Raw genomic sequence first — 18,429 nt, forward strand, 5'->3', positions numbered from 1 at the left:
ACCCATCAGATTGCTTTTGTCACATCACCTCAGTAACTGCTTTGAGAAAAGAAGGACTCTGACTCTCTCTCTCTCTCTCTCTCTCTCTCTCTCTCTCTCTCTCTCTCTCTCTCTCTCTCTCTCTCTCTCTCTCTCTCTCTCTCTCTCTCTCTCTCTCTCTCTCTCTCTCTCTCTCTCTCTCTCTCTCTCTCTCTCTCTCTCTCTCTCTCTCTCTCTCTCTCTCTCTCTCTCTCTCTCTCTCTCTCTCTCTCTCTCTCTCTCTCTCTCTCTCTCTCTCTCTCTCTCTCTCTCTCTCTCTCTCTCTCTCTCTCTCTCTCTCTCTCTCTCTCTCTCTCTCTCTCTCTCTCTCTCTCTCTCTCTCTCTCTCTCTCTCTCTCTCTCTCTCTCTCTCTCTCTCTCTCTCTCTCTCTCTCTCTCTCTCTCTCTCTCTCTCTCTCTCTCTCTCTCTCTCTCTCTCTCTCTCTCTCTCTCTCTCTCTCTGATCCTTCTATGGCGTCAGTTGCGGGTCCTCTGTCTCCAGCTGGGCCAGTTGTCTGCGCAGGCTGTTGACTTTGCTCTGCAGCTGCTTATTGTACTCGATGATGTGCACCATCTCTTCGTAGGCCTCGTCCAGACACTTGGAGGAACGGTTCCAACGCAGGAACACTCCTGGGGAGGGGGGGAGACACAGCACAAGCACATGCTTATGTCATAGTCCTGTAGTTAAGCTCCAAAAAAGACCACATTGTTCACTTTTGAAAGTGAGCATGAGAATTTGCATACCTGATATGGTACCAATTGAGCTTGTAGCACCACCAAGAGGTCAATAACTTAAAATGCTCAGAGCTTAAAAAGTACACTTTTTTTTATCAACATGCTGCATCTCATGCAACAGAAGCAAAGACAACCTTAAGTGTCTACCTTGGAGTCTCTAGCTTAAAACATGAAAGAGCTGTTAAGTTAACACTACCATAGCCCCGCGGTGGCGCAGCGGTCTAAGCATTAGCCTCTAGTGCAAGCTGCCCACCGGGGACTGGGATCGAATCCCGGTCTCGCCAGACCCGGATATGGCCGGGGCTCACAGGGAGCGGCATATTGAGCGGCCGCTCCCAAGGGGGGTATAGGACTATTTTCCGGACAAGGATCCGTCGCGCAACACCGCCCCCGTCTGGTGCTGGAGTAACGGTGTCGGGCTCGAGGACCCAGACAGCTATTCTGCCTGGCGATCTCCTCTGGGGCTGCCGGCCACGGGGTCGTGCGGCGGATCCTACGCAATAGGCAGGGGATAATTGGATGCTAGGTTGGGTGCAATTGGATACCAAATTGGGTGAAAAAGGGATAAAAACAGAAAAACAAATAAAAAAAAATATTTTGTGTTTGTGTGTGTGTGTCGGTGGAAAAGGAAACTGTGAACACTGCTCAGCATTCTCTTCTCAAGAATACGTGGGAGGAAACCACTAAAAAAGCAAAAAGTGGCTTCTTTGAAGAATCTAAAATATAAAACATATTCTGATTTCTTTAACACTTTTTTGTTTACTACATAATTCCATATGTGTTCTTTCATAGTGTTGATGTCTTCAGTATTAATCTAGAATGTAGAAAATAATATAAAAATAAAGAAAAACCATTGAATGAGAAGGTGTCCAAACTTTTGACTGGTACTGTATATTGCAATCAATTAGATTGTGTAGTTACAGGGAGCTGACTTGGATTATGTTTGCCACTCACTAAGTTCACTGGCCAACTAAAGCATTGGGTTGATAAGAATATCGGTGACACTGAATTACCAAAACAGTGAAGGCACTTGGTTTTAGTATTATGTAGCGCACTTTAGTGAAAGCAAATTGGGGGATGTGAATAAGTGAGGGAAAATTGTAAAGAATGATATAGGCCTGCTTTGAGACAGCAGATATAAGCTTGGTATTAGGTGGGGCTAGTGCCTGCAAAACTCTCCCAGCCTGTAAAGGCTGTGAATAGTGCTTCAGTGAATAGGAAATGCAGGGGTGCATATCCCATAGTGAGGTGCCAAAAAAATGAATGAATGGCACCGAGTCAACTGAAATAGAACAATGACGTGTGTAAGAGGTCTGTCAGCCAAATCATATACGGTAGTCTAGATGTCATATATAGAAATGTCATAATGCCAGCCTGCGTAACTGTCACGGGAGGCCCTGAATGAGAGTTGGGGAAAAAGAGAGTTGGTCGCGTTGCGTGAGATCATTGCGAGGGGAAAAAATGCTTGAGGAGGCACTCAGTTTTCCAACATAGTGAGACTTCAAAGATCTACTCTATGGTTGCAATGTACAACACAATCAGGAGGACATTCTCCATTTGACAACTTGCTGATGCATTTTTCGACGTATGTTCAAAATTGCCTAAGTTTCTTAAAACTGTGGTTTCCTGTCCTTGACATTTTAATTTCTCCATAGTAAAATACAGTCTTTGCTATAGGTTTGTGTTATTGAACAAAATGAATCTTCTGTATGCTCCTTCTCAAAAATGTATTGAAAAATACTATAATTTCCGAGATCCGAGAAGTGCACCTGGAACAAGCAGGTTTGGGAAATGTGCTCAACAAGTGTGCTGGACAGCAAAATACTGTACTTCTGTACTCTTTCACCAATTCCCTACTCACATTTACATACACAACTTTATTTTTTAAAATCATACAATCCTTCTCAATGCTTCAAAAATGAATGAATGGCATCTCTTTACTGAATGAAAAAGGGGAGAGGAATGAGTCTGACATTCTTTGGTTTCTCTTGAACCAAGTCCATACCACACACCCTGTGGAATGTAACTCCTATATGTCAGCTCTTGTGTTGCAGTCATGCAGGCACGTTTTGAACTCAATAACCTCCAAGTTGCCTTCAAGTTGAGCTGATGCAAGAGTACGCACAGCATAGTCTGTGAGCAGCAAATAGTTTCATAGGTTCATGGTTGTGGGACAGGAGCATGGTTGGTTACTTGGAAAGAGTAAAATACACTTTGGGGGACATTAGGACAACACTAAAAATCTGTGCAGTTCTTGAAACAGACTGAAAAAGTACTTACGTGTGGGCCTGATCTCAATAAATGGTAAATGGACTGCACTTACATAGTGCCTTATTCCAAAGCGCTTTACAATGGCCTCTCATTCACCCATTTACACACACATTCACACACTAATGGCGGTAAGCTACCATGCAAGGCGCCGCCCCACTCACTGGGAGCAATTTGGAGTTCAGTGTCTTGCCCAAGGACACCTCGACACGTGGACAGGAGGAGCCAGGGATCGAGCCACCAACCTTGCAAGCATTAGACACCGGCTCTACCTCCTGAGCCAGAGCGGCCCTACATATTTTTAGAATGCAAACTGTGTTGCATGTCAACTTCAATGTTCTTTCAACTTGGGGCACAAATTAATAGTTGGGATGAATGGTACAGTAACACAGGTAACGAATCAGGGATGGATACATCTGAGACTGAAGGCTGTAGCCTTGTGACTCCCCATGTCTCCCCATGTATGAGTCACTATTGCCACAAAATAGTGCTGTGCTAAGATTAGCAGCAATATGATGCGTCACTGGCCTTCTCTTGAAGCCTGCTCGTGTCACGGCTGCTAAGGTGACAGTGAGGACATCCTATAATAGTACAACCATGCAGGGACAGCATCAATATGCTTGAGCTGCAATCTGATGGACATCAGTGAAACCTCCTATAATGGTCATAAGAACCCTCAAGCTCCCATGCTAAAATGTTTGATGAAATGCTTGTGGACATTTGCACATACAGTTGAGGCCAAAATTATTAGCCTCCCAGGAATTATGGAACATTTCCCTAAAATTCTTCCCAAATGTTTGCAGCATTGATAAAACTTGATATAATCAAACATTCACCAGTGCTATTTAGTAGATTTTGGTACATTTTGAAATATAAAATAAGTTCTTAGGCTTGCTTTATTTCAAATAGTGAAAAATGGGGTGGTCAAAAATATATATTTTGCTTTCAAAACACACCTAATCAACCAATCAGCTTTCAAACCACACCTGTGCAGTCAATTGGCTTCCTAACAACACCTGAGCATTCAATCAAATTAAAAGGACTCCAAGAAACCGGACACTTGAACACATTATTGGGAGGGGCTATACTACTACTCTTTATCACCATGCTAAAGACAAAGGAAATCAGTCTTGAGCTCAGAAAGAAGATAGTGGAGGCTCATGATAAGGGGGAAGGCTATACTGCCATTTCCAAGTGTTTCAGTGTCTAGAGCAGCTGTACGTTGCATCATTACTAAGTACAAGGAGCCAAATTCTGTAAGAAACAAACCTGGGTGTGGTCGAAAGCACAAGATTTCAAGAACTCTGGAGTGGAAAATAGTCAGAGATGTCAGCAAGAAGCCCCGAACATCTGCCAAGATGATTGTTGCTGACTTGGCCTCTTCTGGAGTTGATGTTTCAAACAACACAGTTGTGAGGGCTCTTCATCGTGGTGGGCTTCAGGGCCATCGTCCCAGAAGAACCCCTTTACTCAAAGAGCGGCACATCAGAGCCAGACTGAGGTTTGCCCGTGAACATTTGAAAGGTAAAGATGAGTTTTGTAAGTCTGTGCTTTGGTCTGATCAGACTAAAATGGAACTGTTGGGCACATGGATGTTGCTTAAGTTTTGGCAAAAAAAGGGAGAGGCCTTCAACCCTAAGAACACAGTTCCCACAGTTAAACATGGTGGTGGGAGCCTCATGCTGTGGGGCTGTTTTGCCACCTCAGGCACAGGAAGCCTTGTTCAGGTGCATGGAATCATGAAAAAAAAATAAATAAATTGAGGGATAATATGAAGAAATCTGCTCTTAGTCTAGGCTTAGGTCGTCACTGGGTCTTCCAGGACAATGACCCAAAGCATATGAAAAAATTGGTCCAACAGTTCCTAAAGGACACCAAACCAAGGTCCTGGAGTGGTCTGCATAGATCCTATTGAGAATCTGTGGCGGGTGCTCAAAGTGAATGTCCATGCTCGGAAACCATGCAATTTGGACCAGCTGGAACAATTTGTAATGGAAGAATTGGCCAAAACCCCTCAAGAGACAACCTAGTAAAGAACTACTCTAAGAGCTTGTTGTCAGTTGTGGCTCAGAAAGGGTACACTATTGACTATTAATGGCCAGGGGGCTAATCATTTTGGATGTGTCATTTTTGGCGTTTCTTGTTTCAACTCAGTGCATCAATAAATTATCCTAATCAAACTTAGTGGACATTTTGTCTTTATTATTTTGGAAACAAATACACTATAAACACTTGTTGTTAATGGTCATTTCCATGGAGAAAATCATTTTGGCCTGTAACTGTAAGTGACCTTGTGAATAAAACAAAAGCATTCTAGTCAATACATTATTTTCTTGAGTGTTTCTTCTAATGCATATTTTCCCTGATGCAAACAGCACAAACAGTACATAAAGCAAGCGTTTTTGTCTTGCGACACCAAATTGACATCAATAATTTCCCATGACCCCAACAACTTGATTGTGGGCTGTCAACACCTAATAATGATGTCCAAGTGTAGTCGAATCACCTAAAAGATTTAACCCCAAAACACTGCAGTATAGACTACAGGTGCAATACACATACAGTACCAGTCAAAAGTTTGAACTTTTGACTGGTACTGTACATTTTCTTCATACACAACAAAAATGGTTGTGTGCTATGTATCAAATCAAAAAGGCTAGTTTGATTTTGTCAGGGGACCGCAAAATGAAATCACGACCCCAAGTTTGAGAACTGCTGAATAAAGCTGACAAAGTAATATGTCATAAAATATAAGAAGGAGAATATTACTGATATGTGAATTGTTCTCTTTTTGTTTACAGTAAGTGATCTCCATCTGATTCAATGGTTTCAAAGCCCCCAAGGAGCCCTCAAGAGCAAATGTAGCATTCCATATAAGCAATGCTACCCCCCTCTGGTGAAAGTGCACATTTAAGTAGAATTATGAAATAGGGGGCAGACAGATCCAGTATGAAATATTATTGAAATAGGAGAGGGGAGGGGAGGAAAGGAGAAGTAAGGAAATAGCAAGAAATGCCAGGAACAGAAGAAGAAAAAATAGCTAAGAGGGAAGTGAGACATGTGGCGTACATGCTCGTACATGTGGACTGAAACAGTGGAGAACAGTGAGGTATTTTTATATAGCACTACTATTTGGTTGTCTAATTTGGAACAACCCTTTAGGTGGGTCAGGTTGCAGATGACAATCTGGAGCAGCGTATTTCTGTGTGTCTGTGTGTCTTGTTATGTCTAGTATGCTTCTTGCATCCAAGGAAATAAAGTACAAGTACTTGCATCCAAGAAAATATTTAGTTCGATTAACAGTCCTACCTTCCCACAGCAGCAGGCTCTGGGGAGCCACGGATGGCCAGATGACCAGGCTGTTGGCCTCATAGAGGGGGTTGGAGAGGCGCTCCAGCTCCTGGGGCCTGTTCACCCATGACCACAGAGACACCGTCTTCTGAGGCAGCTTCAGCTTCGTCCTGACACAGAGAAAGAGAGAGAGCAACATGTTATTAAGTTATTAATACAGGCGTATTCTCAGCAAAACGCCACAGAATAAATACCCATCTCTTTAGACTACATTTGGGCTCTTCTTCCTAAGACCTCTTCCACTCCTAACATTTCCCAACATACTACTCCTGTGTTGAATCTGAACCTTTACCAAACAAAACAAAACAAAAAAACACTTGTTTCTCTAGCACAGTGACTACATCTTGCACTTTTTAAAAATTGAAATAAGCCTCCAAGTGTCTTTGTGGTATAACTCAACTTAGGTTCTTCAAAAGTTGTATTTGGTTACAATCTGATCCACAAGCTGGGAAATACATCAGTGTCAATAGACATTTTAAAAACACTTGTGTACTTGTTTAATGAGATATTAGTATTTCGTCAACATGTGATTTCTTTTATTTTTTATTGGGTGCCTTTCCTCACAGCAAACAAAAATGCATATAGAGGACTTGGCACGGTACTAGGGACCTCGATGTGAACCAACCATAGGCAGCAGACTGGGTGGGGGTAACTTGAGCTGTGAATGGAGACCCCCTTCTAGACATCTTGCCCTCCAGCTGACCCTGTCTGATGCAAATGATGCTCTGTGGCTGACGAGGTCATAATCCACCACAGCAACAAACTGCCAACGACAGACTTATGCTGCAGCCCATTTATCCCCCCTGACGTGTGCACTTGTGAACTTGTGCACTTCCCCACCTGGATGGACTGGTGTAAAAGCCAGCCCTATGCTCTTAAATCCACATGGGCAGGAGAAATGAAACTCCACATCGTCAGCCACAGAGAAGTTGCATCAGATAGGGTGGAGAAATGGGATAGTGTAAGACGCTCCCAAAAACTCTGGAAGCTGTGGTTTACAACAGAGAGAAAGCCTAAGTATGTGAGATAAACTATGTATTAAAAAAATGTCAAGTGAAAAATGTTTTACATTTCATTATGTCACATTTCTTTATTTCTTTAAAAGAAAAACTATTTGTTTGACAGCTAAACATACAGAACTGTGTATGTACTGTACACAACTGTCAACTTTGGAACAGGTCTCTTGTAAAAGCTCATTTTAAACATACTCCCACCTTATTTCAGGGTATCAAAAGTATTGAGAATTTTTTACAATGTCCAAAATAAAGGACTCATATTAATTTATACATTTTTGGTTGAAAATCATTTACATGTAATAACTGCTTAAAGTCTGTGCCAGTTGACCGCACCAGATGCTGGGTATCTTCTGTGGTGTCCCTTCTTCAGCAACTGAAATGCATGTTCAATTGGATTTAATTCTGGAGATTGACTTGACACTCAACACTTTTTGAGCCTTCTTGGTGTATGATGAAGCATCATCTAATGAGATTGAAAGCATTGGCTTGTACTTCAGCAGACGAGAGCAGTTTCTGTACACTTGAGAATTCATTCTGCTGTTGCCATCAGCAGTTACATCATCAGTGAGCCAGTTCAAGTGGAAGCCATACACGCCCAAGCCACAACAGTCCCTCCTCCACATTTCACAGATTGTGAATGTTCCAAACTGATGTTCCAAACTGTGAATTTTTGCAAGCCTAGGGTTTCGGATATGCTTCAGATTTCTTCAGATCTTTCGACCTAATTATGGCTTTCTTGACTTGCAGTGAAAACTCTTTGGTCTTCATGTTGGCAGACACCAATAGCAGACTCTAACGGCAAACCAAAGCCTAGAATCAAGACTATACATTGACAGCTCTCATATGCCTGCACAAATGTGACAGAACACACCTGACTAACCAGAAACACGTGTCAAGACAATTTTCCAGAAACCTTCGGTGCCCTGACATTTTTTTTAAAAGGGTTGTAATTTCTAAATGGTGAAACAAAGCTGAGAATCTCTAACTTTAACTTCATAATTGTTTCATTTCAAATCCAAACTGCTGAACTTTCATCAGAGTCTCATCAGATACAGCATTACAGCTTGGTTTGGTAACCTATCTGTACATTTAAAGTCCAAACTGGTCCGGCTGATGCAGACTGCATGGAAGATCATAGCGGTGAAAGGCCACTCATCCCTGCAGTCTATTTTTGAACAGGCTACGGTACTCTAAGACAGGCTAATATAATTCTCACGAATCCCTCTCATGTCCTACATGCAGAGTTTGACCTACTGCCCTCTGGGAGGAGGTTTAGAGTCCCCCGCTCTAGATTTAAAATGTATTTTATTCCGGTTTCAGTTCAACTTTTAAACAGCACCAGACGAATGTTGGATTGATTTTTCTACTCTTGTCTGAATCAGGGTTGCCTTCTGTCTGTGTTTTAACATGTTGTATTGTCTGTTGTTCTTTTTTGGCTGCAGTGTGGTGTAAGCCCAAAACAAATTTCCCAGTCATGGGACAATAAAGTGACTTTTGACTTTGACTTGAACTATAGCGGCAAAAGAATTTTTGAAAATGCTTCCTTTTCCCAATACTTATGGAGGGGGCACTGAATTGTGCTAACTGACCTCTCTGCAGCACTGTTTCCCATGAAGGTGCCGAACTGCGAGGCGTAGGCATGCTCAACGAGCAGCACCAGGAAGTGCTCGCTGAACTGGAAGGAGCAGGGGAACTGGCGGAGGATCTGCCACACGCAGTCAAGGAAGAGCAGGAAGACGGGCGCCTCCCAGCGGGGCTTGCTGTTGGAGTAGGCCGACTGGGCACAGCGCTGCTGGAATGGATGGCCCGCCTTCCAAGGGTTCAAAAGGGGTCAGAGAAAAAAGGTGAGCTGGGTCATGTGGTCACGGTACTTGTAAGGGATCCATTCTAATTCTAAGTGTATGATGTTAAGGGGAATCGGAATTGCCACTCAATTATGGAAATATAATCATAAAGTTAATGCAACAGGCTGGAGACTGAAAGCACCAAGAGCCCGTCTAAACTGTTAGAAGAGATCATTCATACTCTGCTGTAACCATAGGTGAAAGTGGGCCGGAACGGTCCGGTGCTGCGTTCCGGCAAGACTTTCTGTGCCCGAACGCTGTTGGGGGAAGAGATGCAGCTGCCTGTCAATCAAAATCCGATTGCTGCAGAGTGCAGAAGCAATCACGATTCACGATCCATAATTTCCAACAAGGAAACACATGGCTGAAGTTATGTTTCCTTGCGTCTATTTAATACCTTTGAAAAGGACATGTTAACCCGCTTTACAGTAGACCCGACGCGACGCGACGTGGTTGGGTGGGCAGCACTGGGCACTGAGACAGTCCGACGGGGATTACAGTCGCGCCGGGGGCGGGGGGACAGTCGCACCTTACAGTAGGTGGCCGTGAGACTCACGCATTTCAACCAGTTCTCGTTTTGCGGGACTTGAAATTCATTTAAAGAAAGCTACCGGACACGAGTTTCGTGTCATCTTTCTGCACGCTCGTTAACTTCAGTCTGCAATCTAATGGAAGAACCTGTGTTCACCCGAGCTGCATGTAACGTAGCAATTATGGAAGCATATAGTGGACTTTATTCAAATGTTAATGCAATTTGAGATTGCATTTGCATGTTCCACTTTTGCATTCATTCTTTCAGACAATATTCAAATTCAAATGCAATTCTAATGATTTGCATTTTCATTTTCATGTACCTGATGTGCACATTCGCTGTCAATATTAAAATGATAATGCAAAGCCATTTGACATTTAATTTTCAAAGTCATGCGCTGCTTTGTAGCTGACAAAATTCAAAAGTTCATTCTAATGTGAAAATGACTATGCAATCCCAAAATAGCATATTCATTTGCCACTTTTGCCTGCGTTATTTGAGTCAATATTCAAATGGTAATGCAATAATGTGATACGCAATTGCATTTACATGTTCTAGTAAACACATCCGCTTTGTAGCTGACAATTCAAATATTCATTCTAATGTGAAAATGACTATGCAATCCCAAAATAGCATATTCATTTGCCACTTTTGCCTGCGTTATTTGAGTCAATATTCAAATTGTAATGCAATAATGTGATAAGCAATTGCATTTATATGTTCTAGGAAACACATCCGCTCATTAGAATTGCATTTGAATTTGAATATTGTCTGAAAGAATGCATGCAAAAGTGGAACATGCAAATGCAATCTCAAATCGCATTAACATTTGAATTCAGTCCACTATATGCTTCCATAAGCAAGCCGTGTTGCCAGATTGGGCTACTTTTGGTCACACTGGACGGGTGGATTCGGCAGCTTTTAGACTGGTTGGGCTGGAAATTGTAAATTCCATCTGGCAACCCTGGTAGCAAAATATGTGCATACGTATCTGGTAGCCTACTGGTACTTTCAAATCGCATCGTATTATTATTATTATTAATAATTACAATTTACAATACAAATCCAACAATTGGGGGTCCCTCAAAGAAAATGCACTGCGCGCGCACAACATCAACCTCCAAGGCTTGATTCTGACCCAGGAAAAACCCTGGTATGTACTGTATAACATGATAGCCATCTATGAGCAATGCACTGTATATAAGATGATGACCAAGGGTCTTTCTGCTGCTGACCAAGGGGTTGAGTTCACTTGATGAGGCCCAATTTTGTTTTAGACTCTGTAGGCTACTGTATTTGTTTATTAAGACTTAAGATATATTATCTGAATTTCTCTTGTTTTATCAAATGTTCCAATTATTTTCATTTCTTGTGCTGGTTTAAAATTGCAGGAAACTAGCACAAACAATTGTGTGGGAGAGAGGGGCCGCCGCTACCAAAACGTGCACAGTTTTGGGTCGCTCCACCACCAAAAACTCTCACTCCAAACTTTTGGTGAAACTTGGCAGCCCTAAAGTGTTTCTAATTTCGACACCAACACCACGATGTGTGTGTTCAGGGATGCATGAAGCTGGGGGCAGGAGGAGAACAATATGAAACGATGAAGGTTGGGGTAGTAGCCTATAGTTCCTGTAAGAAACTCAAACCACTTTCACCCCTGGCTGTAACCATAAATAACCTGTTTATTTCACACTGTATGACATATACACAGTGTGCTGAAGATAATAAAGTTTCCTTACGTATCTTATGTAAAGATAACAGAAGCTCTGAGCTTTCCTCCGTATGGACCTGTGGCTGCAGAGACACTCACCTGGAGCCACTCGTGCTCCACTAGGGCCTGGAAGCCCTGAATGGTCCTGCAGGTCGGGTCCAGGATGATCTGAGCCAGGGAGGTCACCTGCAGGGTGGAGTCTGTGCCCTCGGTGCCGTGGACCAGCACAGACGCCCCCTCCCTGAGAGAGAACACACATGCACAAAGGTCAAAAACACACCCACACACCGAGAGTGAATGTACACGTGTGTGTGTGTGTGTGTGTGTGTGTGTGTGTGTGTCTGTGTGAACAGAAAGACTAATGGAGGTCTATGTCTGCTAACCTGTCGATGCATTGGGCAGCCAGGCAGGCGGTGGTGAGGATCTCTTTGACGTGGGTCTGCCAGTTGGAGGCCTCCAGTTTGCTGAGCCAGCGGTCCATGCTGTGGGACTGGTCATTGCACGCCTCCACCAGCTTGATCAGGCTCTCCTGGAGAATGTTGGACCTAGCGATGGAAGTTAGCATGACCATCAAATATGGTGAATCAAGTATACACTCCAATTAGGGAAGGATAGCATACAGGCTTAATGGTAGATTAGGGTGCTTTGCACACACATACGGTAAGGTTGACTAGTGTGTGTGTGTGTGTGTGTGTGTGTGTGTGTGTGTATGCGTGTGTGTGTGTGTGTGTGTGTGTGTGTACGCTCGTGTATGCGTGTGTGCGTGTGTGTGTGTGTGTGTGTGTGTGTGTGTGTGTGTGTGCGTGTGTGTGTGTGAGCTTTTGAGGGAAGTGGAGATGACCGCAAGAATGTATTGCGAAACAGTTTATGCTGTGAATTCATACAACGTATGCATCATCAGTTTATATTTCACATGGAACATATACAGTGGGGAGAACAAGTATTTGATACACTGCTGATTTTGCACGTTTTCCCACTTAGAAAGAATGTAGAGGTCTGTAATTTTTATCATAGGTACACTTCAACTGTGAGAGACAGAATCTAAAAATAAATCCAGAAAATCAAATTGTATGATTTTAAAGTAATTAAGTTACATTTTATTGCATGAAATAAGTATTTGATACATCAGAAAAACAGAACTTAATATTTGGTAAAGAAACCTTTGTTTGCAATTACAGAGATCAGACGTTTCCTGTAGTTCTTGACCAGGTTTGCACACACTGCAGCAGGGATTTGGGCCCACTCCTCCATACAGATCTTCTCCAGATCCTTCAGGTTTCGGGGCTGTCGCTGGGCAACACAGACTTTCAGCTCCCTCCAAAGATTTTCTATTGGGTTCAGGTCTGGAGACTGGCTAGGCCACTCCAGGACCTTGAGATGCTTCTTACGGAGCCACTCCTTAGTTGCCCTGGCTGTGTGTTTCGGGTCGTTGTCATGCTGGAAGACCCAGCCACGACCCATCTTCAATGCTCTTACTGAGGGAAGGAGGTTATTGGCCAAGATCTCGCGATACTTGGCCCCATCCATCCTCCCCTCAATACGGTGCATTCGTCCTGTCCCCTTTGCAGAAAAGCATCCCCAAAGAATGATGTTTCCACCTCCATGCTTCACGGTTGGGATGGTGTTCTTGGGGTTGTACTCATCCTTCTTCTTCCTCCAAACACGGCGAGTGGAGTTTATGCCAAAAAGCTCTATTTTGGTCTCATCAGACCACATGACCTTCTCCCATTCCTCCTCTGGATCATCCAGATGATCATTGGCAAACCTCAGACGGGCCTGGACATGCGCTGGCTTGAGCAGGGGGACCTTGCGTGCGCTACAGGATTTTAATCCCTGACGGCGTAGTGTGTTACTGATAGTTTTCTTTGAGACTGTGGTCCCAGCTTCAGGTCATTGACCAGGTCCTGCCGTGTAGTTCTGGGCTGATCCCTCACCTTTCTTATGATCATTGATGCCCCACGAGGTGAGATCTTGCATGGAGCCCCAGACCGAGGGAGATTGACCGTCATCTTAAATTTCTTCCATTTTCTAATAATTGCACCAACAGTTGTTGCCTTCTCACCAAGCTGCTTCCCTATTGTCCTGTAGCCCATCCCAGCCTTGTGCAGGTCTACAATTTTGTCCCTGATGTCCTTAGAAAGCTCTTTGGTCTTGCCAATTGTGGAGAGGTTGGGGTCTGATTGATTGAGTGTGTGGAGAGGTGTCTTTTATAAAGGTAACGAGTTCAAACAGCCGCAGTTAATACAGGTAATGAGTGGAGAATAGGAGGGCTTCTTAAAGAAAAACTAACAGGTCTGTGAGAGCCGGAATTATTACTGGTTGGTAGGTGATCAAATACTTATTTCATACAATAAAATGCAAATTAATTATTTAAAAGTCATACAATGTGATTTTCTGGATTTTTGTTTTAGATTCCGTCTCTCACAGTTGAAGTGTACCTATGATAAAAATTACAGACCTCTACATTCTTTCTAAGTGGGAAAACCTGCAAAATCAGCAGTGTAGCAAATACTTGTTCTCCCCACTGTATGTGGTTCATGGCTCAAGTTTTCCATGCATATCTCAAGGACCCAGCGCCCACTTACCTCTCAATGGCCTTATGGATCCTCCTCCACTGTGGGTAGTTGGCCTCTGTCTCGAACCCACCACCGCGCGCTTTGGCCTGCTGGGACACACTTATGGTGCGCGTGTCGATGATGTATCCGCGCTTGCCCGCCCGTAACGTGGCGTTGATCAGCTTCTCGTCCTCCTTGCAGCGCCGCCCATTGGTGCCCGTCAGGGGCTGCCCTGCTCGCATTATCACCTGGGGATAAAGAGTGGTCAAAGGACAGCGAATCATTTCAAATTGCAAACATTTTTTATAATTTAAACAAATGTAATTTCAAGTTCCACTATACTATTATTACTGTAGTATGATTACAATTGTATTGTATTATTTTAAGGTACCCACGATACCCAATGATCTTCTTAGCTCCTGGTGCACTTGTTTTTGTTGTTGTTTGTATGTGGTGAGACGTTTTTATGTTTTTTTGTGAACATTCTGCTCTAAACTAATTGCCCCTAGTGGGACTAATAGTTGTTTGAATTGAATTGAATTACTCTCCCAGCGGTCACTATATGTATGAAGGAGAAGCTTAAAAGTCGCTGGTGAGACCTCATGCTATTCCCATGGTTCCCTGCTCTCACCATGCCATTCTTCTTGTGGTAGTAGCTGAGCACGGGGAAGCGGCCGCCGTGACGGAAGGTGGCCACTTTCCTCAGGGTGTCGTCGTCGACGTCTTTTGGCACGGCCACCAGAGGAGGGTAAGAGGAACACACACTGAAGTCCTTGTTCACGTCGCTCAACCTCCACTCGTCTGTCTGAGAGGAGGGGGGGCATCATAGGATGAGTTGCACAAGTTTAGGTATGAGTGTCAAGTAACAAGTTCTGCTTTACCTTTCAGCTTCAAATGAAGGCTCCCAAACCCCTGTTTTGTTACTGTTTATTTATTATGGTAATTTTTCTTTTCTTACTTATGTCGCATCCACATTAGTGACAGCAAGATGTCATTGTGTTCAATGAGATGGTCATGGCCACTTCAGCAAAGGTCAATGACAAATAAGTCCCGACTTTTGTTTTGTTGCTAATACAGATGTGATTATGATAGTGTTATTTGACATATCAACAAAAATCAGCACCCTGAAAAGCATCTATTTCTCATGAGATAAAAATATGTATTTGTAGCTTGTTAAAAAAAAGAAAACACTACTATAAACTCTACTGTGATTATGAAAGCAACTATACCATGGACTCAAGGTCTTTGAAGACATCCTCTGGAAGGAAAGAGTTCCAGCCGTTCTCTATGACCTCAAACATGGGCCGGTAGAAGAAAGGGTACATCAGGGAGACAGAGTCCAGCGTGGACAGTGCCTGTGGGGGCCATGAGCAGAGAACAGTGAGTATGCACTTTAGTAGACACAGAGCAAATATTTGACCTAGTGGACATCAGTGAATTAAGATGAAACAGAGTGGATGTTGTATTAAAAAAAGTAGAGGAGCACAACTCTCCTGAATGTATACAAATTAATCTTCAAATGCAGTAGAGTTGTACCCTTTCCCTCTATTTATTCTACAGTGGACTATGTGCATTCGTAAATACACTCTGGAAATCAGTTAATTTACAAAGGGTCAGTTAAAAGTCTTTACAAACTAGCTGTAAACATGGTGGACACCAACGATAACATTACCATCATTTCGCTGGCGGCCAACAATTGTACGTTATCATGTTAACATTAAAGTTAGCTAGCTTTCTGTTGCTAACTTTAGTGATGTTGACAGTAGATACTCGTCAACTAACGTTGCCTTTTTCATCTTCATCTCATTCAACTGAACGTTAATTCATCCCATAAACGTTATTATGACCTGTTTTGTTACATGTAGATGCATGTTGAATAATACTCTCTAGAGCACCAATTAAGCTGCAACCATAAACATTTTGCAACGACTTGCTCCGACATTTTTAGATTGTAATGTTCAGAGGCTCGGACAAACCGCCCAGTGGGACGCTCTGAGCACTCTGAATTTCTGAACGACCAGAGAGCACCCGAGGTGTGCTCCAGCGTTCTCAGAGCGTATTTACGAATGCACCCTATGTAGACAGGTAAAGTTAATCAGAAACATCTCTAAAGTCATCTAACTCCCCGTGGGGATATTGCAGACATTTCAGACTGAGCTCACTGACCTCAATGGAGCTGGCGATGTTAAGGCACTCCTCCATCCCAGGGATGTCCAGCTGGATTACCCTCAGGTCTTTGCATTTCACTATGATGGTCCCCAGGGAGCCAATAAACCTACAGGATAATGGTATAATATGGTTCCATTAGCAGTATATGATCGTATTTGCTCAACTTGCAATCCTACAGTATCACAAACCTGGAAGCTGAGTTAGAATTTTTAGGTTTTTGACAGTGTAGACAGTTCAAAAAAGCTCCCCATCTTATTAAGGTTCACTATGGTCACTGAGATGAATGTTAGGTCACTGAGATGAATGTTAGGTCACGGGTACCTCCTCTCCTGACTGTAGAACTTTAACACTGGTAAAATAAAAATAAAAAATAATAAAAAAAAACTGTTAGCCATTAGCCCGCTCACCTCTTCTCTATGGAATCAATGTTTGAGTGGAGCAGCCACAGCTCCTCAGTGTTGTCCTGCCTGGAGGAGAGGATGAGGTGGTGTCCCGTCAGACACAGGGTCCCCTCCACCGTGGGCATGAAGGGACGATGGAGGACCACCCCATCCACCCGAGGGGTCTTGATGAGCTCCGCAAACTCCATTCCCAATTAAGAGGCGCAGAAAGCCTAAAAAGAGGAGATATGGTCATGAAGTTAGTTAGGTTAATGTCATGTCATCGTGTCTTGCTAATAGATGTCAGGACAGGAGCTTAAAATCAAGAAAGCATCTAGCTAGAAGAAACTGCTGCCGAGTATGGATAGCCCCTAAACGAGACTTCATCATGTGCTTCCTGCCTTGTGTCTGAAAATGAAGGCTTAGCCCATATATCATTGGTAGCTAGTTAGCTAGCTAGCTATTAATCTTTTTCCATTTACATATACTGAGTATCTCCTCCAACCAACCATGATATGCACTTTGCAAGCTAGCTGCATTAGTAAGCATGTAACGGTAAACATTATATCCAGATTTGTATCGGATTACTACTACCTGACTACTTGTATCTGTCAGACAGCTAGTTAGCCTCTGGCTCTGAACAGAAAGTGTGTCGCTAATAGCATCTTTGTAAACAGAAAACTGTCAATAGATAAATAAACCAATAGTCTACTAATACCCTTTTGCTCATGTATGACGCAAGAAGGTAGAGTTTGAAATACGAGCATTTTACCTGACACCTCGGCAATGTTTTTGACAGGTTGACCGACAGAGTTCGCTTAGAAAAACATGCCGACTGGAACAGGTGGGAGTGATATAGTGTTCCGTACAAAGAGTATAACAAAAGCTAGAAGCCTCTTCTGGATAAAAGAAATATCTATTTTGTTGAGACTTTTTTAATGACCTTCATATGAGATATGAGGTATTACCTTTGTTACTAAAAAATAAAATTGGAAAAATACTACTACTAGTCACAGACTATGAAAGTGTTTGAGAGGATCAAGTTTGAGTAGTTGCCGACCAGCGTTGACCACAGTCTCACAGATTTCATGAAGCAGCAATTCCCTGTCATTTTGGGAGACACATTTATGACCAATAATGTTGTCTTGTGTCTGAATCGTTTGCCGCTGTTGGCTCACCCCCAACCCCCACCCCCGCAGATTGTCAATCCCCTCGCTTCCTTTCAATACAATAGTTTACAGTAATACATGTAGGCCCTATGTATTATATTATTTAATAACAATAATGTACACTATAACATCCACGATAATGAATTGCGAGAGCACTTAAATACGTAATAGTTTACAGTAATACATTTATGTACCATATAATTTAATAATAATAATTTCTACAACCTTTTGATACCCTAGAAAGCACCTGCCTGTAGTTACAACAGAGAACAAGCGATCGTATATTTTATAATACAAAGATAAAACAACCCGCGGGCCCTCCGAGAGGCGGGATGGAAGATGGGCCTAACACGACAAATCATACGGTAACGACTGGAATGGAAACTGATAACGGGAAGAAGATCCTGTGGAACTGTGGATGCGGATGGGAGAATGTGACCACATTCAGGGGGTTGCAAATCCACCAGGGGAAAGCAAGGTGTGGGGAGACAAGCCAACAGCAACCTTGCACTGCAGCACCAGGTCAGACAAGAGCGACCGAAAGCCGAATGGAAAACCACAGTGCTGACGAGCCCAATGTTGCTGAAGGCAGGGAAGTTGTGGAGGAAGAAGGCCCACTGGTGGGCAGTATCCAGCAGAGCTCTCAGACAAACAGATGGGGAGAACTGTGTTGACGCAGCT

At 43.1% G+C, this 18,429-nt stretch overlaps 1 protein-coding gene across 1 annotated transcript; it reads right to left on the reverse strand.

Moving 5' to 3' along the window:
* Positions 1–487: 487 nt before the first annotated feature.
* Positions 488–17,385, reverse strand: mtmr9 (myotubularin related protein 9; the record flags this gene model as incomplete). The annotated part of the gene is made up of 11 exons (XM_080526730.1): positions 17,352–17,385; positions 16,607–16,812; positions 16,197–16,305; positions 15,260–15,385; positions 14,662–14,835; positions 14,061–14,278; positions 11,859–12,020; positions 11,575–11,716; positions 8,978–9,198; positions 6,331–6,482; positions 488–648 (listed from the first exon to the last, which is right to left on the reverse strand). Exons 2-11 carry the CDS (start codon positions 16,786–16,788, stop codon positions 488–490), a joined length of 1,647 nt encoding a protein of 548 aa, XP_080382856.1. The 5' UTR covers positions 16,789–16,812; positions 17,352–17,385.
* Between the last annotated feature and the right edge of the window lie 1,044 nt (positions 17,386–18,429).

Source organism: Nansenia antarctica (assembly GCF_963989245.1).
Source record: "Nansenia antarctica genome assembly, chromosome: 3".
NCBI lineage: Eukaryota > Metazoa > Chordata > Actinopteri > Argentiniformes > Microstomatidae > Nansenia > Nansenia antarctica.